Genomic DNA, 21,638 nt, shown 5'->3' on the forward strand with positions numbered 1-21,638 from the left:
CGGCCAGGCCATGCGGCGGGGCAGCACCGGCTGCTGTTCCTTGGGCAGCACTGACATCTTGTGCCAATCGGAGGAAAAACATCACCAAGGCTTGGAGGGATGCAGGAACCCCTCCAGTGATGCTGTGCTCCAGGCCAGCACCCCAAACCCTGCTCTACCTTCCCATGCCCAGCCCGGCAGAACCAGGACATCCATCCAGCAGGAACATGGGCTGGAACCTCACCCAGATCATGGTCCAGCCTCTGGTGGAACCCAACCCTCCCCCCAGCCCCACACAGCCAGTGCTGATCTCCACCAGCGGTGTCACATCCAGTGCTTCCCACTTCTAGTTTCCCCCAGCTCCCCCAGCTGAAGGATGCACAGGGAAAGTACCCCAGGCTGGTCCCAGGGGAAATGAGTTCATCTTCCACTGGGTGTCTTTTCCTCCCCGGGCTGGTGGTTTCACAACGTATGTGTGAAAACTAACAGCCACCAACGCCACAAAAGCAGATTGAAGCTGCTGATAGCTGCAGCCCACAGAGCTGGGGCCGGGTCATGGGTGGAATTGGGGCACTGCAGCAGAGCCCTCACGTCCTGGTGATGCAGATTCCATTGCCCATCACCCCCTCCTTGCATCCCACCAGCACTGCCCAGCCTTGGCTCTTGTGCCTGGAGAAGATCCAGAGCTCAGCAAATGCCTAATCTGATTTCTTACTGTTTTTTACTCCAGCTCCTGGGTGCAGATGATTTTAGGAGCATTTACTTGCTCTTTTAGGGTTTCTTCTCTTTTTTCCCACCATTAAATGCCACTTCTTGCCTTTCAGGCTGTTGGGAAATCGTGAGGCATGTGCAACCTGCAGATAAGGAGGCAGATGGTGCTTTGGGTTTATTTTAGAATTGCACTTTGGGTTTCAAAGGCCAAGGTCAGGAGCAGGGGGAAGAGATCACTCAACCCGAGCACCACGGCCCCGACCGCAATCTCAAGCAGAGGAGTTTGGTGTGAAATCAGCTTCCCAGCCAGGGCTGCTCCTAGTACGGAGGCAGCAGCCAGGATGCTGGGGCCAAAGGCCACAGGAAATGAGTCAGGCAGCTCTTGGGGGATGCTGAGGAAGGGGGAGAGTTCAGTCCAGGACACCCAAGCAACGATGCAACATGATGATGGAATGCCAGGAGACGAGATTCCTGACCAGCACGGCATGGGTACCACAAAGCTCCTTCCCCCCATGATGTAGAGAGGAACCATTGTCCCAGATGAAAGCTTTTAGCCCTTGAGATCAGCCCTGCCACGGATGCTCTGAGCTCCTCATCCACCGCTTTGGGTTGAAAACCTTTACCTTTGGGGCTGCTATCATTATGGGGCTGTTGGGACATAGGACAACCTGGCACCGGCAGCCAGGAAAGTGGGGCTGCCCCAGCACAGCCACCAACCAGGAGCAGAGCACACATTCCAAAATCAAGAGAGGGCTCCAAAACCCCAGAGATCTCCATCAGAGCCACACGATTCCATTTGGTTCACTGGGTTCCTGCAGCCATGGAGCATCACTGCCTTTCTTCCTGCCTGCGTGAGGCAGGAGAGTTCTTCCAGCAATGCCTGCTCCCAGGTGATTAATGTGTCTGAAACTGGGGCTTGGCCATGATTTTCCTGGTGAAATCTCCCCTGCACAAGGATAGCAGCATCCCATCCGCCTTATTTCTATACCTTTGCATCTTCTGACAGCAGCAGATGAGCCCATCTCCACAGCCTCAGGGCAGCTGGGTATCAGGTGATGCCTCAGCAGAACCCACTCCCATCCCAGTGAGCAGCTCTGGGGGTGAGATGCAGATTCCCACCGGCGTTTCCAGCCTTGGATGCACAAATAAAACCCTAAACTCCTCTGCTGCTTTTGGGGAAGGTGATGGCATCTGGGCAGGATCCAGGCTCTGCAGGGTCAGGGGGTGGTGGCAGCGGAGGACTATGAGCCACCTCTTCCTGGGGACAGGCGAGGGCGGACCCATCATCCATCACAGCACAAACCATCTCTGCAAGCAGCTGGGGAAGTCCTGGGTGGCCGTGGCCAGGCAAGGACCTTATAAAAGGAAACAGCACACGTGGGGTGTTCATTTAGTGGTTATCTCACCATCAGCCCCAGCGAGGTAATGGAAAAGGTGATTCGACAGAGAAATAAATCAAACAAATCCTGTCTGGAAAGCAGACCTGACCTAGCAAAGCTGCTTTGATTGTGTTCATGGCTTTGACTGCCCCAGCTGCAGCAGCCGCCCTGTCCCAAGGGTGCTGCACTTAGGTCTTCCCCTCCCCGGGGTTATTGATCATCTGAAGTGCCTCATCATCAATAAAGCATCTGCAAACCCAGCTGGAAAAGCAATTCTCACCCAAGGGCAAGCGGCATTCCCAGGGAAGCTGTGCCACCAAGCAGGTATCCCGGTGATCCTGGCAGCTCCCTCTGGCAGCCCCAGCAATGCTGTGTGAGATGGGACTGGTTGTGAGCATGGAGAGTGATTAAGCACTGACAGATTCCTGGAGGAGGTGGTGGTTTCCAAATGGAGCTGCTTTTGCTTTCCGTTCAGGGATGCAAAGAAGCCGTGTGGAGCAACAGCCTCTCCCTGTGCCCATGGGAGGCGGGGGCCACAGCAGCCACCAGTGCCTGTGGGATCAGGGGCCCGATCAGGGCTGGAAATCCCCTGTGCTCAAAAATCCCTTGTCCACAGGGTTCGCTCGCCCCATGGAACAGACGCTGGTGCCTGGGGTCAGGTCAGAGGGATGCTGCAGGTGCTTGGAAAGTCATTCCTGGACTTCCCCAACCTGATGAATCCCAGTATTTTGCCTGGGAGTCTTTAACAGGGGCCTTTCCCTTTCCAATAGAATCTCTTTGCTTGTGCTTCTGTTTCATTTTCTTATTGCAGGGAATATTTTCGACCCTTAGAGGGACACATTTATCCCAGCCAGGCCAGGACCTCCTCTGTGCATGGGGATGAGAAAGGGGGTAAGAGGAAAGGAAAGATCCAGGAAAGGAAAGACAAGCCAGGCAGCTGTGCCGGACTAGGACCAGAGTCATCCACATTCCTCCACTTCCCACGGTCTCCCCAAGGAGAGATTAAATGGGATTTGGGATGATGATGTGACAGTGCATCACTCCACCAGCCAAGCACAGAAACACAACCTTGTCTGCACCCACAAACCCTGGGGAATCACTCAGCCCCACTTGCTCTACCCCGTTTTTATCCCACGTGTGCCCAAACAGAAATAGAGGCTGATTTCTGGGAACAGCACATGGAAGGACACACATGGTCCCACCATTCCCATCTTTCCCTGCTTGGACCAGCACCCCATGCCCTCCCCAGCCAAGTCTCTACAACAGGGGCGCACTGCAGCCCAGGGTACCTAAAAAGCCAGAGGGGTGCCAGCAGCATCCCCGTCCTCACGCAGCACAGCCGGGCTGGCAGGGATGCACATCTGCATCTTCCCATTGCTTCCCACCACTCACCAGCTGCCGGCAGCTGGGATGCACTTGGGATTTGCCGGGGCTGGGGGGGAGAGGGGGCTTTTTGGACAGCTGCAGCCAGGCCAAATCCACTGAGGAAGCCCCAGACTGGCCCCTGCCTTTCCCAGCTCAGCGTGTCCAAGAACATGAGCTGCTGCTTCGGCACCGGGGGGAGAGAAGCGGAACCACCTGCCCGGCCTCTCCCAGCCCTGACAACAACCCCAAAACCAGCATAGAGGCATGTACGTGCCTGATGCAACCAAACAGAAGCTGGTTTCTATTGGGATTTTTTTTGGGGAGGGGGATATTTAGCTGTTTGTCCCAGAGCCGGGGTGCAAAGTGATTGATAGGATATAAACCTTTGTGGTGCAGAGGGAGGACATGGACCATCGGGGGTGTGTGTGGCTGCTGGGGACCCTGCAGGGCACTGAATCTGGCCTGGCCCCATCTGAAAGGAGATCTCTTTACCCTCTTGCCCACCCTGGGGCTCCTACCATGGGGCATTCAGCCTGGCAGGGGAATGGGGATGTGGAGCCAAACTTTGGGAGCAATCTGGCCACCAGCCTGAACACTGCAGGGAGGAACTCAGGAAAAATCCCAGTCAGGGGCCCAAAGCGTGGTCTGGGAGCAGATTTCCCCCTTCTTGGGGCTGTGCTGGGAGGGGATGAGCATTGCTCACCCTCTGTGCTTTGGGACGTGGCAGGGGACCAGGTCCTCCCCCTGCACACGTAACTGCTGGCCCTGGGGGAAGCCGGCCCCGCTGCTGCTCCATAAAGGCAGCCCCTTGGCCCTGACCCCGGCTCACAGCAGCCTCCGCAGCCCAGCATGGCGAAGGCAGCCGCAGGGCTCTGCACCCTCCTCCTCCTCGCTGTGCTGTGCTGCGAGAGCCAGGCTCAGAGTGAGCACTCTGGGGACATGGGTTTGCTTTATGCATGGGGTACAGGGGGGTACCCCTAAAGAGCTGCTGTAGGGATGGGAGGGATGAGATGGAGAGGGGGGTGTCTGAGTTAAGCTGAGCTTGTGCTGTGTCCCCAGGAGCCCCAGCCGTGCCGGACAAGTGTTGCTTCAACTTCCAGATGAGAAGGATCAAGAGAGACAACATCGTCGCCTGCTACCCCACCAGCCCTGAGTGCCCCCACCAGGCTGTGATGTGAGTACCCTAAACTCAGCCCAGGGGATGAAGCAGCTCTAGACCCGGTGCCTTGCTTTGGTGGGCTCAATCCTGATCCTCTGTACCTCTGAGCCGCTCAGAGACTCAGCGCTGGGGTCCCTGTACCACCACCCTGCTAACTCTGTCTTCTCTCTGCCCCAGCTTCAGGGTGAGGAGCGGGAAGGAGATCTGCACCCAGGCGAGCAGGGCCTGGGTGAAGAAGTACCAGCAGAGCTTCCCAGTCAGCTCCTTCTCCATTCCCAGCTAGTGAGGTGGCCGGAGGCAGCACGAGGAGTCCCTTCCATGGGGGACAGGACACTGCGAAGGTCACCCCTTAGCAGAGGTGGCTGCGGGGACACCACGTTTGGGTATAGCAGCTCACTGGGGACATCCTTCCCATCATGTTATGACAACCATCATCATCTTTCCAAAGGCAAAGGGCAGCATCCCACTGGGATGGGGTGTGCTGACTCCGTGGGGCATTGGGGTCCAGCCCTGCTGCCAGCCCCATGCTCTCAGCCCTGCTTGGCATGCAGGCAGCTGCCTGTACCTCTCACAGGCAGCAGCAGCATGTCAAGGCTGTGCTCACTGGCCTGGCAGCAGCAGAGGGGTTAAGGGGGAGCAGCTCCATGCTTATATTTTGTACAACACACAGAAGAGAATTAAATGTGATCTCATGCATGCAAACATCTGGCTGTGCAAGTGTCTTGGGAACGGGCAGATCCTGCTGCTGGTTTTCCTACCTGGTATTAAGCCATATCTGTAAGTGCTGGAGTCAGTAAGCAGCTGGGAAGAGCCGAAGTCCCAACCATGCCCTGGGTGCATGGACCACATCAGGTCCATGTGGGCTTTGGGGAAGCCACCAGTGGGAGGGGCAAGAGACAGGCACGGCCCATGTTCCTTGTCAGGCACCCTAATGAGTATAGACCCCCCCCAAACTCTACCAAGAATGCCTGGTTGGTCCCCAGTGACAGCTCCTGGGATGCCACGAGGAGATGTGATGGGCACTGACACTGTGATGGGTGCCATGACGAGCACGGCCACCACGATGGGCAGCCAGGGATGGGTCTCAGGGCAAGCTGGGCCAAAGCCCAGCCATTGCCAAGCCATTCACCCCAGTGCAGAATTAAAACAGGGGCATTGCAGCCAAGCTGACAAGGGCTGGTTTTGAAACGCTAACTCACATGGGGCTTTGGCAGATGTGAGCATCATCCTGTGTGGTTTAACCAACCACAAAATAGGCTGCCAGCCCCGGCGCATCACCCGCTGCTGCTGCTGCTGCTCACCACGCTTTCCAGCAGCCCTCGGGCACTGCAGGGGCTGGAGGCGCTGGGACAAGGAATTTCCATTCACTGGTTGCCCTTTTGCAGTATCTCAGGGCGGTTCTTTCCCCGGGGCGAGTCCAGAGCTGTCATGGAAAGCTAGGCCAGGGGGTATATCACATGGAAGCACAGGCAGCAGAGGCAGGTAGCTCTCGGTGGCCCTGAGTCAGCAAGAGCTACCAGCTTGTTGGACTGAGCCCTGGGTTGAACATGAAGGTCTTCTCCTTGGCCCTGCTCACCCTGCTGCTGGTAGCTCTCTGGACTGGAAGCCAGGGTGTATCCTGTAAGTACTGATGCTGAGCTATTCCTCATGGCTGCCCCAGCATCATTCCTGGCTCCTCCACTGATGCGGGTCTGGGACTTTGGGGAGGGGGACGAGAGCTTCAACTCCTGCTTTTGCTGTGGGTCTGGGGGGCTGAGGAGCATCATCAGCTACCCAAGCATGGGGATTTCCTGGTCTTGTTCAGAATGAGTAAAAGTAGGCCTGGGGATGGCTTCAGACCTGGCGCCCATGCTGGGGAGCTCAGTAATAAGCCCTCCATGGGCAGGAAAACAGGGGGCTCCTACCCTGGGACAAAGCAGCACTGCCAGGGGTGTGAGAGTGGACCCTTTGTAGCAGAAGGGAGCAGGAGAGTCCCTGTGGGACCCCCACCCACCTCATGCCAGGGGTGGGAGACCAGCAACCCCTCTTGCCTCCTCTCAGTCCGCAGCCCCTATAGTGCTTGCTGCTACAAGGACATGTTCATCCGGCAGAAAATCCCTGCCCTCCTCATCAAGAGCTACCAGAAGACACCTTCCCACTGCTCCCGCAAGGCCGTGCGGTGAGTACCCCAACCCAGCCTTTCTCCCTGGCACCCTGCTCCTCACCCTCACTCACCCACCTTCCCTACTGGTTGTTCTGCCTTTGAGGATGCCCCAAGACAAGCTACCCCCAAAGGATGCCATAGTGGGGGGACTGCTCTGGTTCTTCACGTGTACTTCCCTCCTCACTGCTTTGTCCCAAATAGCGCTAAAATTCCCCATTTCAGCTGTCAGCAAGAAAAGCAGGAAGGAAGCCAAGGCTCCAGATTGCTAAAAGTCAGAACTCTGGGGGGATGTGGGGGAAAGGATGCTGCAGGGAACCCCAGGGCATGGCTGGACCCTGCACTCCCCCAGCTAATGCAGCCCCTCTCTCCCCCAGCGTGGAGCTGCTGAAGGGGAAGAAGTTCTGTGTGGACCCGAAAGAGGACTGGTTCCGGCAGTACCAGCGGCAGAAGGAGTCAACCCGCACCTCCACGTGAAGCTGCCTTCCCCATAAGCTTTATTTATTTGCATCCCATAGTTATCTGTATGTTCTTGTTAAGATATGGAGCTGCCTCTGTTCCCTTCCCTGCTGTCACCCACTCTACACTACTGTACATTCCTCAACAGGTTTAATAAAACATCTCATGCTGCTGGAGTAAAACTGAGTAAACCCTGTGGGAGAAACAGGTCACATCAGCGCTTGTTGTCCTCATGGAGACCCAGGAATAGCCCAGGAGCCCTGGAAGGGCAGGGAAACCCAAAGGGCCACAGCTGATCCCCTCCAAGATGAAGCACCCCTGCCCAGCTGAGGTTCACCAAAGCTCAGTGCTGAGTGCTGCACTTGGGTCACAACAACCCCCTGCACCACTGCAGGCTTGGGGAAGAGGGGCTGGGAAGTTGCCTGGTGGAAATGACTTGGGGTGGTGGTCAAAAGCCAGCTAAAGATGAGCCAGGACTGTGCCCAGGCAGCCAAGAAGGTCGATGGCATCCTGGCTTGTATCAGCACTAGTGTGGCCAGCAGGGCCAGGGCAGTGATCATCCCCCTGTACTGGTGCACCCTGTGCCAGCGGGTCCAGAGCCTGGGCTGGCTGCAAGGTGGGCACTGTGAGGGGCAGGGGGATGATGAGCACAGCCAGCCTGTGCCACGCTCTCTCCCTCCATCCCCAGATCACAGCCCTGCACCTGTCCCCACATTCCAGATGCCACTTGCGGAACTCACGTGCGGTGCCGTGTCACAAACACCTCGCGTTGGGGGGATGCCCCACCACTAGCCCCAGATCAGGAGTGTCTTTGAGCAAACCAACATCCCCACGCACAGCCGCCTCCTTGGCTGCAGCCACTTGCTGTGATGAAGCACAAGTCGCGGCGCCGCAAGGTGCAGTGTCCAGCAGCGCTGCCGGAGCCCTCCTGTGAGCCTCCCCAGTGCAAGAGGCAGCGGGATGTCCCTGGTAAGGAAGGTGAGTGCACAGCACCCCCCTGGGAACCTGCCAGAGGGGATTGTGGATGGTGCCCGGCTGTGCAAGCACCATAGGAAGGTGGTCCAGTATCTCCCCTATCCCGCTCCCCGCGTTACCCCCACCAGCACCCTGTCCCAGTGCTGGGGGTGACGTGCTGCTGCCCCCCTGCAGTGTGCAGGTTCTGCCAGCGGGCAGACTGCAACCCTGAGGTGTTCGGGCAGCTGTGCCAGCAGGATGGGCTCTGTGTCCATGAGAACTGCCTGGTGAGTGCCCGGTCCTGGCAACCCCCAGTCCCCAGCCCCGCACTGCCCCTGGCACATGCCCTCTTTTCCCCTTCTTGCAGTACCACGCCAGCAGGCTGAACCAGAGAGGGACCGATGAAGAGGGCTTCTATGGCTTCCTCTTCCCTGACATCTGGGAGGAACTGAAGCGGGTGGCACAGAAGGTGAGGCCTGAGAGCACATGCCCACCATGGTCCCCATTCCCCATGTCCGGCACTGCACAGGCCACCAATCCCCCAGGGAAGTTCTGGCAGACATCTGCAAGCAACTCCCAGATCCTCCTTGATCCAAAAAGTCCTGTTTTCTGGAAATTGGGATTGGGAGAGGATAAGTGGCTTTATCAGCGGCCCAGTGTCACTGAAAGGTGGTGGGGTTGTGCTGGATGAGGGCAAACAGGGATCCCCGGGGGCATGGGTCCAGAGAAGGGCAATGATGCTGGTGAAGGGCCTGGAGCACAAGTGTGATGAGGAATGGCTGAGTTTAGTCTGGAGAAGAGAAGGATCAAGGTGGACCTTATCGCTCTCTACAACTGCCTGACAGGAGGGATTGGCCTCTTCTCCCAAGTAACAAGTGATAGGACAAGAGGAAATGGTTTCAAGCGGGAGGTTTAGGTGGAGATGAGGAACAATTCCTTCCCCAAAGGGTGCTCAGGCATTGGAACAGGCTGCCCAGGCCAGTGCTGGAGTCACCGTCCCTGCGAGTGTTCACATACCGTGTAGATGAGGCCCTCAGTGCCATGGGTTAGTGGTGGCCTTGGCAGTGCTGGGGAATGGTTGGACTTGATGAGCTTAAAGGTCTTTTCCAACCTGGTTCTATGGTTCTATGTGGCACTGACACCATCCACCTCCATATCATCCCCAGAAGTGCTGCATCTGCCATCAACCGGGTGCCTCAGTCACCTGCAGAGCCCGACGCTGCCCCCGAATCTTCCACTACCCCTGCGGCAGTGAGCGGGGATGCATCTCCCAGTTCTTTGGGGAGTTCAAGTGAGCGTAATCTCCCCACGGGACCAGAGCCAGGGCCAGGATGGAGGAGAGCTGGGGCTGAACCATCACCTCCATCCCGCAGGTCCTTCTGCTGGAAGCACCGGCCGGTGCAGCGGGTGCGGACGGTGCAGCGGGACCAGACCCTGTGCCTCATCTGCCAGGAGGCAGTGGCGGAGCGGCCGCGCTATGACACCCTGGTCTGTCCCACCTGCACCAGCGCCTGGTTCCACCGCAGCTGTATCCAGGTAGGCAGCATCACCCGAGGTCCCCGATGTGATCACCCCTGTGGTCACCCCATTGCCCAGCTCCGGGGGGGTGAATAGGACCTCACCACCACTGGTGCTGATGCTGCGTCTGCCCCAGGGCCAGGCGCTGCGCTCTGCCCTGTACCACTTCCGCTGCCCGCTCTGCCAGGACATGGTCACCTTCCAAGCAGAGATGTTCCGCCTGGGCATCAAAATCCCAGACAGGTCAGTGCCCTTCCCCTGCCTCCTTCCCCTCTGCAATGTTCCTGCTGATCCCATCCTGCCTCTCTGCATGGCAGTGGGGTGTCCCCACATCCCCAGGGCTGAGCACTCCTCTGGTCCCACAGGGATGCTGCCTGGGAGGAGGATGGAGCCTTTGCTGACCATTATCAGCAGCACAGCTCCTGCGACACCAGCCAGTGCCTGTGCCCCATGGGACGGGAGGAGGCGGAGGAGAATGGGTGAGTGATAGTGGTCCCTGAGGTCACCTCCTTTGGGTGGGGATGGAGGTACCAGGCTGGCACCCCCTATCCATCTCAGGATAGGGGCAGTGGGTCCCATTGCTCCCCCAGGCCCTGGCGACTGCTGCTCTGCCGCTCTTGTGGCTCCTGCGGGACCCACCAGTGCTGCTCCAAACTGGGAGAAGAGGTGGATTCCTGGGAATGCTGTGACTGCAGTGACACAGGCACTGGTGAGGGGTGCAGTTGGGGGGGACAGGGTCCCCAGAGCCATGTGGTCACCACTGCCATCTGGGACCTGGGGACAGGCACAGGGCTTTGATCCGGGGATGGAGGGAGGGAGCGCGGCACGGGCTGGCTGTGCTCATCATCCCCCTGCCCCTCACAGTGCCCACCTTGCAGCCAGCCCAGGCACTGGACCCACCAGCACAGGGACCCTCGCACAGTGTCCCAGCTCCTGACACCTCACCTGGAGATGAAGAGGCCGGGATCCCTGCAGGACACCCCGACACCCACCCGCCCCCCCAGCCCCTGCCCTAGAGATGTGCAGATTCTCTCTAATAAAACTTGGAGCTTCACACGTGGGTTTGCTGGTTGTGCCTGAGCTCTGCAGGGCAAGAGCCGCTGTGGTGGCCCCAACCTCCTCCTGGCACCACAGGGGATGCCAGGCTGTTTCCCAAATAGGAGCTGGCACTGGTCATCCAGTCGAGATGCTGTTTTCACCCCATGAGTGGCACCGGAGCTGAACCCAGGCTTGCGAGGGGGAAACACCATGAGAGGTGCCATGGGGCTGAGGCTGCTCTGTTCCAGAGAGAGCAGTGAACCCAGAATGTGTGGAGGGCAATGGTGCCACCATGGGTCTTGTCTCTTGTGCCGGGGCTCCAGCAGGAACTTCAGAGACACGCAAAAGAGTTGAAAACACAAACACTTTATTTAGGCATCAAAACTCCTGACTCTTCATTAACAAGCAAATTTATATGGCTTAAATTATTTTCAGCTTAAATTATTACTTTTATACATTTTATTTTTGGGGTTTTTTTTCTCCTTTTCTTAGCAAAAAATACTTTGTTTAACTTAAATAAGTTAAATAGAATAAGCTTTCCCATTGAAGAAGGCTGCAATTTAAGTGCTCTCTTGCGTGCCTGGGGCTGGAAGCCAAGCCCGCCGGGGAAGCATGAGGAGCATCAGCGGTGGCAGCGGGGAAGGATCAGTTCTTCAGGGTCTGGAAGTGCTTCAGATGTGCCTGCACCCAGGGTGCCCGGGGGTCTGTGCACAGCTCCTTCTTCTTGGTGACCATGCTGCCAGGACAAATTGCATGTTAGGGCGCTGAGCTGGGGCAGCGGGGTGCCTGCAATGGGTTCCCGGCCGTGTCCCTGTCCCTCTGCCCCAGCCATTGCCCCCTGAGCCCCCAGTGGTACTCACATCACTCCTGGCTGGCTGCAGCTGCTGCTGGTGATATAGGCAGAGGTGATGAGGCGCCGTGGGATGGGGCGCTCGTGGTAGCTGAAGCAGCACGTGGTGGGGACACCGTCTGTGAGGGCAGAGAGACAGACAGCCCTGGTGAGACCCCAGGCCACGGCACAAGGGTTCCCGGGGGATTTGCCATCTCCCATGTCCCCTCTTGTGTCTTATTCCCTGGCATCAAGCCTGCGTCCCAGCACTGGCCTCCTGCTCCCAGCCCTCCCCCTGATGATGGGGATGGAGCTCTCTCTCTGCCCCAGCAGCTCCTATGGAGCAATAGCATAATGAGCTCCGGGGAGGATGCAGCGATGCGGGACTCACCGAGATGGGCCTCAGATGAGGAGCAGGCGGCCACGAGGAGGAGAGCGACCAGAGCGGCTGCGGAGACCTTCATGGTGCTGCGGGGCTGAGGGATCTGCAAGCAGGGCTGGAGCTGGGGTCTGCAGGGCTCTCCTCTGCGCAATGCTCAGCCCTGTGGCCATGCCCTCCTTTTATCCCTGGCCGCGGGGCGGGCACAGGGTTTCAAGGAAAGAAAATTAGTCCATCATACCAGGAAAATTGTGTCAGAGCAGCCAGATTTGCTGAGCTGGAGAAGGAAACCGCAGAAAGGGAAGCGCTGGCCATGAGCTGCGACTTTCAGATTCTATTTGGGTGCCCCGCAGGCAGCTCAAACCCCCACAACACCAACCCTACCACTGCTGCAAGGATCCCACAAGCCATGAGCCACGCTGGGGCACAAAGGTCCATGGCCAGAGCCCCAGTGGCAATCCCAAGCAGGCAGCCGTGCAGCAACACCAGCAAGCTCCAGGCAGGGATGTGCTCTGGAGCACCACTGTGTTGGGGGCCTGAGGAGCTGCTCTGTGGATGGACACCCCCAGGCTCTGCTGCTATTGCTGGCAGAAAACCACTGCCAGGAGAAAACTCCCAGCTTAGCCCCAGTTTTGGCACAAATCACCCTTCTCACCCTGCTCCACTGGTCACAGCAAGGATACAGAGCTAGCTCCATAACGATGCACTGCACATACATTTATCTCCCCTGATAGCCCTCATTCTTGGTTGGACACGTAGGCAAGGAAAGATCATGTAGGACCGAGGTTGTGTTGAGCTAGAAGTCATGGGGGGGGGGGAGTGGTGGTGTTTGTCCTCACATTTATCCCCTTTTTGCTGGTAATATGGTCAAAAACTTTATCCTCATGCTGGAGAGGTTGCAGAGACATGGAGAACCATGGAGAACCCTACCAGAGTAGGGGCTGGACTCTTGCCTCGCTCCAGGGCTGGAGCAGTGGGCTCAGGCTGCAGCCTAGCCTGCTACCCTGTTGGTCCCCAGAGTGAATAGAGGATTGATACCTCCCTAAGAATCTCAGTTTTGGGCTGCAGTCTGCAACCTCCTGACAGTCAAGTTACTGCAATTACTGCTTGCCCACTTCCTCCCAAGCAGGAGAATTTCATCCAATTTAAGCTCTCTTTACTGGCTTAGCCCCTCAAAAAGCAAATACATGTGTGTCAGGACATAGGGAATTAAAAACAAGAGCTGGAGGAGAGGATTCTGATGGTGCCCCCTGAGATCAGCTCATTGCAGCCTTGCAGATGAAACCTCCAGGAGATCATAGCATGACTGAAAAGGGGCAGCAGTTGCAATTCCAGAGGGTAATTCCCAAATGCCCCACTGGTGCACATCCAGAAAGAGCTGTTGAACTTGTTCCTTTCTCCTTTTTTTCCCCCTTTTACTGGCTTTGCCCTGATGCTGCTCCGTGGTGCCTCAAAGGGTTTGCTGCCCAGCTCACAGGCAAACCTCTGCCTCCTGACCCTTGCTCGGGCATGACTAATTCCCTGATTCAAGGGAGAAGTCTAACTCATGGAGATGCTGAGCAATAGTTGTACCCATCCTCTCATCCTCACCTCATGGCAGGGGCAATGCTCCCTGTTCACACACAGGGATAAACCTCCCACTGCCGGAGGGTCTCTGTCTGAAGGATGCATCCCTCTGAGCATCTCTTGTTTGAGAGGAGGTGTAGGGTTAGGTTTTTGCCTAATCATGATCGTTTCTTTTAGGAAAGATGAGGCAGAGATGAGAACGGGTGTAAATCATCTCACTGGAGACCTTCAGGAGGAGGTAGGCAGCGCTGATGTGCTGGGCAGTGGTATGAACAGAAACAACCCCTCCAGCTCTCTTCTCCAACTGGCCATGTTTGAGCTGTTTCTGCTTAAGCCACTCTGTACCTAGGGCTACAAATGAATAAATCCTTTGGTGACCTGGGTCTTCATCTAAGGCATTTGAGAAGGGCTTGCAGGAGAGGTAGTACCTGCTGTAAATGCGTCTGCTTGTCAAATGTCTCTGGATGCACAAAAGCAGAAGGAAAAGGCTCAGTTTCTCAGAGGACTGAAGATTTGCATGAGTTTTTCTGGTTTAATGCCATTGCAGAGCCACCAAGAGGTTTCTCTGAACCTCCAAGTGTCCTCCACGTGCAGCAGAACCCCAAGTTCAGGGCTGAGCCAGCAGAAGCCTTTTGTGTGGTTTTATGAACCTCTCTGCCTGTAAACCCCTGTGTCTCCCACAGAGACCTGCCCCAGACCTCAGCCCTCCAACCATCCCCATTCTGGCATCAATCCTGCACTCACCAGAGCCAGCTTTGCTTTGTTTAACAAGGAGAAGTGTGAGGGAGGACATCAGCACTCAAAAGGCTGTTATAATGAAGGCAACCAGCAATTGCTCTCTGGGTCCACTGTAGGAACAAGGTGCTGAGCTACCTGAACCCCAGGGTGCGATACTACTGGGGAGAGCAGCCCTGAGCCAGGGTTGAGCTGGGTTTGGGCAGGAGAACCGAGCCACAAGGTCACAGCCAGGGATGAGCTATGGCAGTGGGCAATGCTGGCTTGGTGAGAGCCCTTTGCCTGCCCAAGCAGAGAGGAAAGGGTTGGGATGGGATAGGCAAGAGAGTAGCAACGGGAAACAACAAATGCCAGGATGGTGGTAAGGGATATCTCACACCCCGAGATCACCACAGTGACAAGTAGAAGCGTGCTGACCTATGGGCATCAGCTTTAGCAGTTACCAGAGGAAAGTTTGTCATCCGGTAGGAAGCACACGCAAAACCTCACAATGGCACAGCTTATTTTTGATGGAAATGATGGAAATATTTCCTCTTTAGTGCAGAAGTGGTTGGTCAAGCTTTCAGTTCTCCATTCAGATGAGAGCCGGATAGGACTTCTTACTAGATGCTGATGAAATACTTTCCATTCTAAGTGGAATCCAGGATATTTCAACAAATTCTACAAAATTGCAGTTCAGCAAAAGTAGACAGTTTGCATTTGAGTGTGTTTAAGGAATTAAATATAAGGAACTGATGTAAAGGGAGAGTGAAGAAATGACTTATTGTTCTTATTTCTCCTGCCATGGAAGACCTATGTAAGGAGGCGACTTTCTAATCCAGCAGAGAACCACAAGAGAGGAGGAAACACGGGAGACCAGAAACCCCAGCTTTGAAAAACAGAAGAAAGTAAAAGCCCATTAGTTAGGAAGGGGAGCAAGTAGTCAAAGATGCCAACTCTTTTTGGCTTGTCTTTGAATAAACAAAACAAGAAGTCAAGTATTCAACACAATAAAGTGTTCACACAGGTGAGAAAAGGGAAAAGAACAACTAAGTAAGGAAGGAGTAGATAAGGTAAGGGTAGTCAAGCATAAAGACCCCAAAGATTCCCCGAACTTCCTCCCAAGCCAGGCTGTGGCCATCTCTGAATCACTGGTGATTAGCAGGGCAAACTCACATGGAGTGGGAGAGGTACCAGAAAGCCAGTGATGAGCAAACATGGCACCAGACTTGCATTATCACATGCTTTTGGCACTGCTTTGCATGTCTCCTTAAGATGAGGGAATTAAAGTCTAAAAACCATATAACCCCCACGGGTTGTGAGCATGATTAAAAGAGCAGAGTGATCACTGACCTGCTGGAAAGGCGGAGGAGGACAAGTCAAGGCATGGTAACACGTGAAGGGCTGCACTGAGAGTGCAGCCAGAAACACATGGACAGTGTGTGGTCAGACACCCAGATTTGCTCAGTCCTGGGGTGAGGAACTTGCCTCTTAAGGCCTCTCATTTCAAGAAATAAGTGATACAAGAGCGAGAAGAGAGTGGCAAGAAAGTCCCGTGTCCGGACAGGGCAGCCAGCCAATGTCACAAGATTCATTTAGACCAGAGGAGAAGACGAAGGCCAATCTCAGTCGTTGGAAGGGGGCAGCACCGCTTCTGGCCCCCCAAGCCTAAGGAAAGCTGAGACAACTGCCTCAGTCTGCAGCCACCCTTAGGAAAGCATCCCCAGCTCTGCAGAGGGTTTACCCACAGGACAAATCCCTGCTAGGTGGCAGAAACAGGCTGATTTCTGCCCCTGAGCCAGGGCAGAGGGATGCTCTCTGCACCTCTTCAGGAGAGGCTGCCAGACACACTTTTAGTGCTTCGCAGCACTAAAAGAATCACAGCAGCCCTTCTGCCTTTACCATGCACCAGCAGGAAGGAAACCACAGGCAGAAAGAAGTGAAAGAAGCTGCCAACACCACGCTCCCAGGCAAGGGCAGAGAAAACCACATGGCATTATGCAACCTCAGGCTGGGAAGTGACACTCACCATTGATAAAAATTATGCAAAGATATCCCGTGGCTAAAGGTTACAAGGAAAGCACAGATCAGCCATCCGCCTCACCCTGCAGTGAGCTGTCACTGACCCTTGTTTTATGAGAGTAACGCAGCACTCAAGGTGGAATTCTTAAACCAGTCCCTACTGATGGTTCTTCATTCAAATTCCTGAATGACCCTTCCCCTTCAGAGGATCCCTTCCCCTGCACAAAGACCCACAACCCAGGGCAGGGATTTTTCCATGGTCCTGGATCAAAGATAGAGCTCTTCCCCCAGCTTGGGTGACTTCTACCCTAGGCTGAAAGGAAAGAGAGTGGCAAGAGCAAGACTAGATGATCTTTAAGGTCCCTCCCAACCCCAACCATCCTGTGGAAAAGAATCTCTCCCCAAGCAAGAGGTTACAGAAAAACATCAGGGAATTAGTGAGGTCCAACAAAAGGAGGGCAACTTGACACTGCAGGTCCTGCAGCCACCCAGCACAGCCCTACCAAACCTCAGGGACACTCAGCTCTATACTTGAGAGCTTAGAGACCAGTCCAGGGGATGTATTTCACCCAGAGGTGGCTGCAGCCTCTGCTTCTCTCACCTTCTCCCAGACTCCCCATATTAACTCCAAGTCTCCAGCCTCAAGCACCCCTTGCTCCTTATGGCAAGGTCTTCTGGTTTTTGTAAAGAAAACCAGGGAAGAGAAATGCTGTGTGAGCTGAGCAGGATTCAGAGCTCAAGGCACAGTGAAACACCCAGGTTAGAAGCTCACTTGCAGCCCATTGGCACCATCTTGCCACACTGTGAACCCAGCTTGATTCTGCCCTAGCTCCCCCCAAACAGCACCCACAGCCTCCCCTCTGGTCCCACACAGTGCTTACCCCCACCCCAGTGCTCAAGTGGACGAAAACCTGAGGCTAATCCTCACCAGGGCTGGGTTTGGTTTTGCAAGAGCACATGGACTCATCTCCCAGAGGTACTGACCTACACAGCCCATCTGTGCAACTTGGTAGAGCCAGTGGCTCTCACCTACTGCCTCTGCAGAGATCTGTGCCTGCCCACATGAACACATTGATGGGGCTTTAAAAAGATGTTGTGTGACTGCAAGAAGTGATTTCAGTTTTGAGTTTGCAGACACCAACACCTCCTGTACCCAGACAACAGATTGCATAAGCCCTATTTCCATGAAAACAGGCTAAAAATAAAAGAATTATCTAAACTTACATATCTGGGGTTACCTCATAGCAATTGCTTCTTTCTTCTCCACTTTTTGCCCTTGATGAGGCCTTCTGGCAGGGCGTTTCACATGTTGACTATGCCTTGTGTCAAAATATTGCTCTCTATGAATATTTCTCTCTTTACATGGAGATGTCTCTTTCTTCTTCTGCATGAAAGGGTAAACAATCAATATTGAATATTTATTTTTAAGTTCCCTTTATCTATTTGCCCCACTCTTATCAATCTTTCATCTCCACATCACTAAATGCTTTCATCATCTCGCTCGAAGCCTTCTGTGTCAGCTCTATCCACTCCTGACTCAGAATTAGCAGAGCTAACTGTGGCATTCGAGATCATCCTAATGGTTTCTACAACAACATTTTGGCATTTGGAGAGTTTCCAGTCCATCCTTCAACACTCCAACATTCTGCTTCATCCTTGGACTTGCAGCACCAAAGATCGACTCTAGAAAATGAGATGTTAAGTCTCATTTTCTGAAGAAAATGACACTGGGGGACCTGAATGTGATTGAAGAGGAATGGAACAGAGACTTCTAATCACATAGGCAAAATACTCAGGACCCAAGTATCTTTAAAATCTGGCCATAAACTCAGAAACATTACCACAGGTCTTTTTCTATCCCAAGTAGCTGCAGTTTCTTTGACCTTAGAAATGGGTATTTCACATTACTCCTGAAGGAATATCATCTGCTAGCATGTTGCTCCACCAACTAACTCTGTTAAGCCCCTGTCTTCTCCAATGCCGATTAATGTAAATACTCTCATATTTTGCAGAGACATGCCTCCCACTGATCTCCCCTCTCCTGATCTTCAGGCATCACACAAGATACAACATATTCGCAGTATATCACACAGTATTGGTCCTGACACACACCAACACAAACCTAATAGCTTCCTTTCATAAGTTTACAGATATTTGCAATGAAGGAAATGCAGTAGTTCTCATTCGTCTGGGCTTCAGTAAGACATTTGAAATGGTGCCACATAGTAAATTATTAGTTAAGATAGAGAAGATGTGAAGATGTGCCTGGCATATGAAATGTAAAGTGGGTAAAGAGCTGCCTGAAAGGGGCATGGTAATTGCTTCAGCTGAAAGGAGATGTGTTTGAAGGGGTTTTACTAGTACAGTTCCTTGAGTTTCTGCCTCAAAAACTATTCTGCTTAACATTTGCACTAATGATCTTGGCACAAGAAGCAGGAGAATGCAAAGGAAATTCGCTGATGAGGCAAAATGAGATGCTATCATCAATCTAGAAGAGACCAGGATATCACAGAAAAATTATAATGACCTTGAGGACTGGAGTAATGGAGAAGGGATTTGATTCAGCAGTGCAGACTGTGCTATCATGCTGCTGGGGAGAAGCGATAACAGGAGCAGTCGTTCCAGTTTGGGAGGCTGTCAGCTGGAAATGTCTGGGGCAGGGAGAGACCCATGCTACAAATCACAAGACTGTGACAAGACCTTGGTGTTACACAACCGGAGAAGAGTCAAATGCAAAGAGTTTGGATTGAGGGGTTAGGAAAATGAGGGACTGATCTGTGCGAATGTATCAGAGCCAACACCAAGGATGGAGAAGAGTGGACACTGCTGGTATAAGGACATATAGCTAGAAACTGGTTGGGAATACAAATAAAATGGGAAATTACATTTCCACATGAAAGGAGTAAGTTTCTCATGGAGGTTTCTGACCCAAGCAGGGCAGATAAAAAACAACCACCGCTGAGTCTCAGTCCTACTGTGCAAACAGCATGTTTGAGAAGTCAGATTAGAGGTGTGAGCTTCCTTCTGAATTTGAACTGGTTTGTCTTTACAAGAACCAATTCACAGAGGCATTTTAGTCTATTTTAAAAGGTGTCACTAACCACAGTGTTGTTTGGAATCAAGTGTTCTACAAGGCTGGACAAACACCTTCAGCCCAGGTGGATGGCAGCTGCCTGCTCTCTTATTCCCAGGACATTGCTAGATTCACTTGTTCCCCTCGAGGACTGGAGGTGATTTCAGCAGTTGCAGGTTTTGGTACACGATTAACTGCTTCACTTTGAAACCCCTCAGCCTGCTCAGCTCAAATATTCCGTCTGGAATCACCGAGTAATAGCACTTCTTACAAATTTCCTTGAGTATCCTTTTTGGACACTCACCACTGCCCTTGGTGCCACATCCCACGAACACGGTCACCTCCAGTGCAGTATCTAAGCACTTCCAATCTCCTTTGGGATCATCATGGGTTTCCATTTCTGTTCTCAGTTTCCTCTGCATACTGGGCTCTGATCACCACTTCCTGGGCTGCCTCTGATGAGTCAAAAGATTTTTATAACACTATTTTAAGTTTTCAGGCTTTTTCTATTAACTTCCTCTTTCTCTGGAATCTCCCTTTCGAATTTACTGGCACCAGCCTATTTCTGGGGTCAGCTTGCATCCCTTTCCCCTTGCTCCTGTCAACTACAGGACATAGGACTGAATCATAGAATAGTTAGAGTTGAAAAGGACCTTAAGATCATCCAGTTCCATGGGCAGGAACACCTCACACTAGTCTGTGTCACCCAAGGCTCTGTCCAGCCTGGCCTTGAACACTGCAAGAGATGGAGCATTCACCACTTCTCTGGGCACCCTGTGCCAGCACCTCAGCACCCTCACAGTAAAGAACTTCTTCCTTACATCTAACCTGAGCTTCCCCTGTTTAAGTTTGAACCCATCACCCCTTGTCCTATCACTACAGTCCCTGATGAAGAGGAATCACACTCTAGGCAGGATTTTCAGGGGTCCCTCTAGGCCTCTCAATTGTATTCCCCCATCTGTGAGCCCCAGCACCCACAGCATGCCCACATTCCCATGGCCCAGCCACAAAGCTGTCTCTTTGGACTCTCTTCCACTTTTCAGCTGAAGAGGGCTGATTTTTCCTTCTGTGAATTCTCCAGTGAGAGCACAGAGGTTTATGCCCAGCAGGTAACAAGCTGCCATATCTTGGCTTTGCTTTTAGGACCAAGCCTGGAGTAATGGCAACCATTAATTAGCCCTTTACTACCCTTTTAAGAGGTGGCTCCTTCCTGCAGACTCCACGCATGACAAAGCCTTCTCCTCCCAGGAGAGGTATCACTCCTGATTCAAAGTGCTCTTTGGTGTGAAAATTACTTTTCTACCCCAGTCTAAATGCCTCAGTGCAGTCCCAAGGGTGGGCTCCCCTGTGTGTCCAGAGCCCCTCCACAAAACTGACCCTACTAGCTCTGAAAATGCCTTGCAGGAAGGTGGAAAGGAGTTCAAAGAGTGCGGAGAACCAGAAATAACAACCCAGAGCCAAGCCTTGCATCTGGGTCTGTCTTTTGCCCATAGAGCTGCGTAAAAACAGTCTGACCTGTGATTTTTGCCACCAAGGATTTATCAGAGCTATCCCTATACTAGGACTGTGCCCCATCGCCCTGAGCAGCAGACTGGGAGCACATGTATCAGTGTCCCCCCCAAGGTTTGAGCACAAGCGCCAGGGATGCTCTGGGAAGGACACAAGAAGCTGGCAGCTGCCTCCAGCAACAGAGAACAAGTATCTTGAGCACAAGAGACAAGAGCAGACCTTGCTGGCTCAGAGTACACGAGGCTAGAGAGAAGTGAGGTAATGACACAGTAAGATGCAGGCATGACAGCCTGTTTGCAAGGAAGAAGAGGAAGAAGCTTGCTTGTGGGTAATTCTGCAACAGCAGTCCATGAAGGCAAGATGTGAACTCATCATGCTGCTGGTGACTGGACTCCTTAACAGCAGCAGTGCAGGGAGGAACAGGTCAAGAGCAGGGATGAGCCACATGCACTGTTGTGCCCACCTTCCAGGGGCAGCTTAACCCTGGATCCAGGCTTGGTGAACATCAACTGGCTAGTCTTTAAGAGACGGCTCCCTGGAGAGGACATGCTGCCCTTAAGGCCTAAAGAGCATCTGCTCACTCCCACAGTTCAGATAAGGAGCACCTTGCTGTGCAAGGTTTTTATGAGGGCAGAGAAGGCTCCTTGAGGTTAGAGCAAGTGGGTTTTCAAAGAAACACAGAAAATACGGCTGGGGAAAGCCACCAACTTCCACACAGAAGATCAACACTCACTGTGTCACTCCAGGAACAGATTTCCTTGCTCTCCAGGTGATCTATTAGCACTTCCTCACTGCTGCAGTACTTTTTCTTCCATTTCTTGCTGTAGTTTGAGACTAGAACACT

The 21,638-nt window shown here is 53.6% G+C and overlaps 4 protein-coding genes across 5 annotated transcripts; 3 read left to right on the forward strand and 1 right to left on the reverse strand.

Moving 5' to 3' along the window:
- The first annotated feature begins 4,187 nt into the window (after positions 1-4,187).
- On the forward strand, positions 4,188-5,295 carry LOC115601908 (C-C motif chemokine 3-like). Its single transcript, XM_030472444.1, has 3 exons — positions 4,188-4,356; positions 4,494-4,608; positions 4,771-5,295. Exons 1-3 carry the CDS (start codon positions 4,284-4,286, stop codon positions 4,874-4,876), a joined length of 294 nt encoding a protein of 97 aa, XP_030328304.1. The 5' UTR covers positions 4,188-4,283; the 3' UTR covers positions 4,877-5,295.
- A 611-nt stretch (positions 5,296-5,906) lies between these two features.
- LOC115602022 (C-C motif chemokine 13-like) lies at positions 5,907-7,278 on the forward strand. Its single transcript, XM_030472718.1, has 3 exons — positions 5,907-6,213; positions 6,634-6,751; positions 7,111-7,278. Exons 1-3 carry the CDS (start codon positions 6,141-6,143, stop codon positions 7,208-7,210), a joined length of 291 nt encoding a protein of 96 aa, XP_030328578.1. The 5' UTR covers positions 5,907-6,140; the 3' UTR covers positions 7,211-7,278.
- A 783-nt stretch (positions 7,279-8,061) lies between these two features.
- On the forward strand, positions 8,062-10,689 carry LOC115602122 (PHD finger protein 7-like). Its single transcript, XM_030472908.1, is given in 9 exon segments — positions 8,062-8,170; positions 8,342-8,433; positions 8,514-8,615; positions 9,313-9,437; positions 9,520-9,682; positions 9,801-9,907; positions 10,030-10,143; positions 10,255-10,398; positions 10,401-10,689. Coding segments are annotated over 9 exon segments (1,236 nt in total). The 3' UTR covers positions 10,681-10,689.
- A 363-nt stretch (positions 10,690-11,052) lies between these two features.
- On the reverse strand, positions 11,053-18,886 carry LOC115602068 (C-C motif chemokine 3-like). Of its 2 annotated transcripts, XM_030472807.1 has the most exons (4): positions 17,451-18,886; positions 11,923-12,098; positions 11,563-11,671; positions 11,053-11,438 (listed from the first exon to the last, which is right to left on the reverse strand). In XM_030472807.1, exons 2-4 carry the CDS (start codon positions 11,993-11,995, stop codon positions 11,348-11,350), a joined length of 273 nt encoding a protein of 90 aa, XP_030328667.1. In that variant the 5' UTR covers positions 11,996-12,098; positions 17,451-18,886; the 3' UTR covers positions 11,053-11,347. The 2 variants fall into 2 exon arrangements, with proteins under 2 accessions (XP_030328667.1, XP_030328666.1); XM_030472806.1 differs by lacking the exon at positions 17,451-18,886 and having other exon boundaries at positions 11,923-14,016.
- Positions 18,887-21,638: the final 2,752 nt, after the last annotated feature.

The sequence above is a fragment of the Strigops habroptila genome, assembly GCF_004027225.2.
Source record: "Strigops habroptila isolate Jane chromosome 13 unlocalized genomic scaffold, bStrHab1.2.pri S16, whole genome shotgun sequence".
Taxonomy (NCBI): Eukaryota; Metazoa; Chordata; class Aves; order Psittaciformes; family Psittacidae; genus Strigops; species Strigops habroptila.